At 33.3% G+C, this 7,844-nt stretch overlaps 1 protein-coding gene across 1 annotated transcript; it reads left to right on the top strand.

Moving 5' to 3' along the window:
- The first annotated feature begins 3,860 nt into the window (after positions 1 to 3,860).
- On the top strand, positions 3,861 to 7,245 carry LOC143584586 (putative 3'(2'),5'-bisphosphate nucleotidase, mitochondrial). The gene is made up of 7 exons (XM_077066607.1): positions 3,861 to 4,070; positions 4,214 to 4,413; positions 4,477 to 4,536; positions 5,396 to 5,748; positions 5,859 to 5,937; positions 6,607 to 6,657; positions 6,802 to 7,245. Exons 1-7 carry the CDS (start codon positions 3,959 to 3,961, stop codon positions 6,952 to 6,954), a joined length of 1,008 nt encoding a protein of 335 aa, XP_076922722.1. The 5' UTR covers positions 3,861 to 3,958; the 3' UTR covers positions 6,955 to 7,245.
- The last annotated feature ends 599 nt before the right edge of the window (positions 7,246 to 7,844 follow it).

Below are 7,844 nucleotides of genomic sequence, written 5' to 3'. Positions count from 1 at the left end.
AGGAAAATACTCTAAGTAAAGCCTACCCGGAGAACTGTTTACCAGCACACTACAAGGTTACCCGGTCTGCTCGAAGAAGACAAATGACACAAAGTCTATCCGAAGACCTGTTTCTACACTTAGAATGTTTTGTAATATGTTTTCTGAATATGCACTAATGATTAGGGTTTCTAGAAGGAATGACAGCTGTCAGGAGGCTGGCCTATAAATATAATGATCTAGGGCACGCCTCCTACGGACGACAATAGAGAAACCTGAATATTGATTGACAACGATTTGACGGCTGACATATTCGTACGGATATTATGCCTAAGAATCAAATCATTCATTTCTTAGAACCTTAATGATTTCCTTTCTGTAATCAAGCTTTCTATTAATGGAAATCTTTTGAGTTTAATAGTGTGTGTATCCTTATTGTGTCCTTGATAGCAACAACTTAGTGTGTTATTGATTCCGCCTTTAATACACTATTATTCTTTTCCAAGCTAGTCATGTCGTTAACCTTCTTGTCAACACTATTTGTGTGGGTTGCGACATACCGGATTGAGAGATCAAACGGGACCGACAAGTGGTTTGAAAAGGAGAAATGCAGAGGCGATTAAAGAGAATGAGGAATTAAAAGCATAGTTGGCCCAAGCTCAATTGAGAATTCAAGCCCTGGAGGCTGAGGTTGAGAAGACCTCAGTTGTACCAAAACAATGGGAGAATATCCCAATGGCAACTGATGCTATTGTTGATAAAGATATGGCAGACGTTGAGGTAGAGATTGAAGTTGATGGACTGAAAAATATTTTGAATACATATGGTGATAGTGATGTTGAGGATAGTGATGAGAGAATGATTGTTGATGAGGATTATGAGGGTGATAAATCTGCTGATGATGAGAAAAACTATGATGTGGATGATGAAATTTTGAATACTTTGTATGGAGATTTTGATTATGATCTATTGAATGAAGAAGAGAAGGAGACTGACGCTGAAATGAATAATCAAACTATTGATAATGTAGTAACTACAGAAGCAATAGCAACTGATGTTATTGCTACTGATGTTTTGACTGATGACATTGCCACTGATGTGTTAACTGATGTGATGGATGAGGGTGCAGCAACTGAGGAACTGATTCTAACTATACAAGAAATAAATGAAGAAAGTTCTAAGAAAGTTATGCATGATAAAGAAATGGAAGATTTGATGGATGATATTGATAATTTCCCACCTGAATCAGAAGAGGATAAAAGAAGAAAGGAGAAGGGAAAAATGATAGTTGAATCTGAGTATGAAGATGAGCCTGTTAATACACAGGATGTAAATGATGATGATGAGAATGTACAGGCTGCCATGAGGCATGCAAATATTGTGAAAGAAACATTGGATAGGGACTTTCTGCCCAAACCATGACTTCTGAAGAGTTTGCAGAGCAAGAGACCTTAATCGACCTTCTATTAATGGAAATCTTTTGAGTTTAATAGTGTGTGTGTCCTTATTGTGCCATTGATAGCAACAACTTAGTGTGTTATTGATTCCGCCTTTAATACACTATTATTCTTTTCCAATCTAGTCTTGTCTTTAACCTTTTTGTCAACACTATTTATGTGGGTTGCGACATACCGGATTGAGATATCAAATGGGACCGACACATGGTCTCTATTACATAAAATCATGTCCTGATGTATAATTATGATATATTCTTTCATAAGCCGTATAGATTCAAATATCAATACAAGACGGGATGCATAATTGCATGATTAAGAACTCAAATAAGTAACAGACGAAACACCCGGGGTACTAATTCTAAATTAATTAATATTATGCATGTTCTATAAGAGAAATCAAACAACATAAGCATTTTTGTAACAATATTCCAACTATTGTTTTGGCTAAAGTCAATACAAGCATTTTTGTTGCTTTTCTTGTTTATTACTAGCCAACCAAATCTTTTTCAAAATGCTTCATAAATAGTATCGACTATTTCTAGATGCTTTAAATAGATGGTTTTTAAGGAAGTTGAGTGTGAATCGATTTCGATAAGGTGCGGGATGTTTATTCGAAAGAACAAACAAAGTCATGTTCGATCCACAACATCACTTGTACTTTCATGAGATACCTATACTTTCATCAGACACTTACCATTCAACTAATGGTGTCATGTGGCACTGCAAAGAAAATTCCTATATGTTAAATTCATATATGACAACTGGGTGATACATGTGCAATTTCATACATCGATACTTTAAATGAAGACATGACAACAAGTGGATGGTAGCGTTGTTAAATAGTGCATAAGCAAAAAGAGTGATCCTAGATCCTAGGTTCGAGCCTCTCTCATGCCATATTTTTGTATCCTTTTCTTATTCTTCTTGATTTGATTAAATGTTTATACATGCATAAGAATTTTCATTTTTCAGCTCAAACTTGAATGATTACTCATGTATATGCTAATCAATTTTTATTAAAATAGTGAATCACTAAATGTAGTGTATATTGACATAAAGGTTATTGTGTTTTGTAACTATCTTTGGGTAAAGACTACTGTAAGGTCTCATAGTTCAGAATCAAAAAAATTGCTTATGTGAGCACCCCTCTATATATTTATCTGTAGCAAAGTGTGTATTATTTTAGTTTTTATTTCACTTATCTCATAGATTTCAGATAAAGATTAATAAAGTCTAAATTCCATCATTGCTCAATCTATAGAGTTTTCTTTGATGGATAATAAGCCAAAATGGTGTTTAGAATTTTAGTCGTTTTGGTTAATTTTTTATAACCTGAGCCTTAAAAGTTCAGTAGGCACTAACATATTAGTAAAACTTCCCGAGGTCATATTTTGTTTCTCTTTCATGTATAGAAGTGATTTATAACAAACACCCTATATCTCACTTAGATAATGTATATCATCACATACATAGTGCATATATCCACATTTCAGCTTTTAATATAACAAGTACATAACGTACATTTCTATTTTGGCCACAGTAATTTTATTAGAAGTTTTGGCCCTGAGACTATAAATAGATTTCTTTCTTTCTTCTTCTTCTTCGTTTTTTTTTAATCTTTTCTTTCTTTTTATCAATTATACTTTATAGATTTGACAAAAAAAAAAGTAATTGACTAATTAACCAAATTATTTATTTTACAAAAATGTATATTTATCTATACTTTTTTATTTAACTTTTTTGTTTTTATTGGTTTTGAATAAGTTATATATTTTTATCACTTTTAATTTATATTTTTTAAAAGTTTTATCAAATAATTAAACAAAAAATTTGTTTTATGTAATTTTATAGATTTTGTAATATATGTAGTTTCATTTTTTAATTAATTGAACAGGTTTTTTTGTTTGTGTTAATTTGTTAAAAAACGAGGGTGTTGAAACAAATAATAGATGACAAAATATATAACTAATAATAACCAAAATATATAACTAATAATAACCAAAATGGAAAATAAAAAAGAAAGGATATATTGAATGGAGTGAGGGAGTCCACCGTTGGCTGGCATGGATCTCTTCTTCCTCCGGCTTCAAAACCCAACAACCAAATTGCTTCAACAATCACACCCTCACTTTTTTAAAATTTTTATTCTTTTTTGTTTTATGATTTTTTTAAATATTTTTTTTAAATGTGTTTTTAGTGTTCCAAAATGGTTCTCAAAATTCTCAATTTGCAAAGGGTTCTTTAGGATCCTTACCCTATATATATATATGTCGTCGATTTTTACAACACTGTGAGAAATAATCTTTCTTTTTGGAATCATGGCGTGTTGCCAGGCTAAATAGTAGAATTTGAACACGGCCCCTTTAACCTATTTATCTAAACGAGCCAAATGGGTTGACAGGTTGCAAACAGACTGTAAATTTGTTAACTGTGTTGAAGGGTTGTAATAAACGGGTTAAATTGGTTGGCGGGTTGACTTGTTTGTAAGTTAAGAATCTTGTGTTAAACGTAAGTCAGTCCTTATGATTCAGGTGAAGCGATCTTTGTTCACAAGTGACGGTATGATTCTTGAAAAAAATGACCAGACGCCCGTCACAATTGCAGATTTTGGAGTTCAAGCTCTTATTAGCCTAGGTAAATGCTCCTGGTTTCTGTTCATACAATTTCTGATGTTAGACAATTTGTGTCGTGTTGTGTTAAACGACACTTTTAAGTTTTAACATGACTAGTGAACCCAAACGCAAAACGTATAACTAAGCTTGTCATAATAATGGCAGAGCTTGGGAAGTTGTTTCCTAGCATTCCATTGGTGGCCGAGGAGGACTCTGCATTCTTACGCTCGAATAATCTCGTTGACGCTGTTGTAAATGTGGTTACCGATAACGCAAGTTGTCAAGATAAAGCATTAACACAAGGTGATGTAGTTGAAGCTATTGACAGAAGAGGAGAATTTGGGCCCAAACCCGCCACATATTGGGTATGTTTATACATATGTTTAATTACTTTATTTATTTAAAGGCTTGGGCCGGCCCATTTGCAGGTTTTGGATCCTATTGATGGCACCCTGGAATTTGTCAAGGGTAGTGAGGCCTTATATGTGGTAAGTTTAAAGTTTTTATAACTTCACCAGTTTAAGTTCATTAATCACGGGTGTCAGTTTCGTCTAAACGGGCTGGGTTTGGTCTAAATGGGTTCGAGTAAGTTTTGGGTCGACCCCGTGAAGACATGAAACTCACGAATTTGGGTTTAGTCTAAATGGGGTTGAGTCAGTTTCAAGTCAAATTCTTGAAAACACAAAACTCGTGGGTTTGGGTTTAGGCTAAACAGGTTTGAGTCAGTTTCTGGTCGAACCTCTGAAAACACGAAACTCGCGAGTTTGGTTCTAGTCTAAACGAGTTCATGTCAGTTACGGGTCAAACCTGTGAACATGTTTTGCTATATGGGTCATTTTTGGGGGTCAACCTGGCAGCTTGCGGGGTGACCCATCTATTTTTTTGAAAAAAAAAATGTATTTTCTGCTGTAAGTTAAATTGGTTGGATATTTTATGCCAAAATTTAACATTAAAGAGAATTGAGTACTAAGTTTATAGTTTTATAGTTTAAATATAATTATAATATGTACAACAAAGCTTTTGGTTGTAAGTTTATGATTTAGAGTGATAATTTACAAAATAAGTTATACAGAATAAAATTTTGGGTTATACACGTTGTATTCATATCGCGGTTTGTGGGTTGACCTGTATAATTTTTAGAAAAATTAAATTTTTTTATTGTATTTCATAAGTTAATGGCTGGTTATTTTGTGCCAAAATTTAGCATTAAGAGAGAATTGAGTATTTGGTTTTATAGTTTAAACATAATTTATTTAAATACATCTGAATTTTTAGAGTATCATACAAAATAAGTTCAATGGGTCAAACGGGTCGAAACCCATTAGTTAACAATGTCTAACATTAAAGGTAGGCTTGGCTCTTGTGGTAGAAGGACAGATTGTGTTAGGGGTTATGGGCTGCCCCAAGTGGCGTGCAGATAAACCAACTTCAACGGGCCACGAGCATGAACCTGAGCCCGGAATAATAATGGCTGCACACATTGGCTGTGGAACATGGGCCAAGGGACTACCTAATCTCCAAAACCAGACTGTTAACTGGACCCAATGCTTGGTCGATGGCTATAGTTTGGTTCACAAAGGACGGTTTTGCATTTCCGAGAGTCAAACCTCATTGCCACTGTCATCTTTGTTCGGGTCAACAACCGATGTGGATAATGTTGGGGATGAGGAAGTTCTTCTTCTGCCTACATGTTGTGGAAGGTTTATATATATATATTTATTCTTTATTGATTTTTATTTTTATTTTTTAAAGGTTTTGGCTATTTGCTATTTGTTTTGTTAATGCTATATTTATAATGTTTTGTAATCAGTTTATGCAAGTATTTGATGGTGGCTTCGGGGAGGGCGTCTGTTTTTATTCAACGTACAAGGGTTGATCGGGTGATCAAGGTGCGGGTTTATAGTTTTTTTATCTTCATTTTATGCAAGTTTTCATAAAAATATTTTTTTTAAGACATAAGTAATAGTAAAACCTGAGTGGTTTTTTATGATTTGCATATATGGTGAATTTGTATTTCAACCCACAAATTCTTATTGGATCCGCAGCTGGTTACAAATTCTGAGTGGATCCGTTATCTCTAAATTTAACATAACTAAAAAAAATTCTTTGTTTTAAATTTCCATTTAACATATAAATTAGTATTTTTACTAATAGTTTATAGCATTATAAAATCCAAATACAACAATTTTGTTTCAAAAAGATTTTTACTACAATTAGATATAAATTTTATTGAGTAATGAGTTGTATCCAAAATAAAACATATTTGGGTATATTATGTGAAAAAAAAACTTTATTTGAGTACAACTCAGTTTGCAATTTAATTTATATTAGAACTTTTTTTTAAATATTACAAATTATAAGAAAACAAAGTCTAAATTATTTGTTAAACGAAACCGAAAGAAAGATAACCATGTGCGAATGAAGGAAGAGGCTGCATGATTTGAATTTACAATTTCGCTAGAAATACAAATCATAAGAATAAACCATCCATTTTTGAAAATACTTTTTAAGAAACACTATTTTTTACCCAAATTTAAAATCTTTATATTTGGAATTAGGTCTGGGATCATGCTGTTGGAGTCATATGTGTGCACGAAGCAGGAGGAAAGGTATTGTAATCTCTTTCTCTACAAGTGTGTGAACTTTTTACAGTTTTGTACTTAAAGTTGGTTCTGTATTGTTTGTCCTCTGTATATACGTATATGTGTATATATATGTATGGTCGTGTTTTTGAACCATTAAGCATGTGACAGGTTACTGATTGGAACGGTGATCAACTTGATCTTGCTGCGGATGAAGTTGAACGCAAGGCGCTATTCCCTCCAGGTGGCATTCTTGTATCAAACAATAGCTTGCACCAAGAGATACTACAAATCATTGCATCCAAACCCTCGGTTATTTCTTGAATCTTTTTGTTTCCTTTTGTTACATGTAATATACGATGTGAGAGCTGCAGCTCAAATTCAACAAGCAAAAAAGAAAACAAGAGATTCCTATTTGTTCTGCCTGTTTCTCGCCATCATTTGCGGGTCCCACACTCTAGTTATTCTCACATCTTGATGGTGGGATCCATTATGTAAGTCGAGAAATGTGGTGGCAGACGAAAATGGAACATTTTTTTTTTAAATATTCATTCATGTGACAGGAACAAAGAACCACAATGTCACTATAATTCACTTGTAAAGTATTACAGAATCACCAGCTTTTCACTATCTTTTTAGTTTAGTTTGGTTTGTCGTTCAGTTGCATACTTTTATGATTACTGCTTTTCTCTTTACAACCTTCATACGAGACTTGTATGGGTGATCCTAACATTCTTATGTAGCGTCGAAACTGGTCTAAGAGAATAAAACAATTTATTCGCTAGTTTCATGGGCGGAATATTTTGAAGGGCGTGGAGGGGTTGCCCACCCCCCTTGAATTTGGGCTTAGAGATGGCTGTATACAGGATCACAATGATGCCATGCTGGTTATTTTAAGTAGGAATGTGTTATGTATAAAGGATCACAATGTAGTGGAGTTATTACTGTGGACAACATGTTTCTTTATATTTCTTTATTTCTTACGTATAGAAAATTAAATAACTTTACATAAGCTAAAAATGCGATGAAATATCTTTTTAATCAAATAATCTGAAATTTGAAATACTCATTGTTTATGTGTAAGAACTGGTTATTTTTATTTTATTTTTTTGGGATATATGATCTTTTTTTAGTAAAATGTTTTGTTTTATATGTGACTGGTCTAATATTTTCGCCTCCCAGGTATATGTTCAAGTTCCGTCACCGGCTATCTT

The sequence above is a fragment of the Bidens hawaiensis genome, unplaced genomic scaffold (assembly GCF_021521415.1).
Source record: "Bidens hawaiensis isolate Kalapana, Puna unplaced genomic scaffold, B.hawaiensis_p1.1 tig00033188_1, whole genome shotgun sequence".
In the NCBI taxonomy this organism is placed as follows: domain Eukaryota; kingdom Viridiplantae; phylum Streptophyta; class Magnoliopsida; order Asterales; family Asteraceae; genus Bidens; species Bidens hawaiensis.
This window is presented reverse-complemented; position numbering and strand designations above follow the sequence as displayed.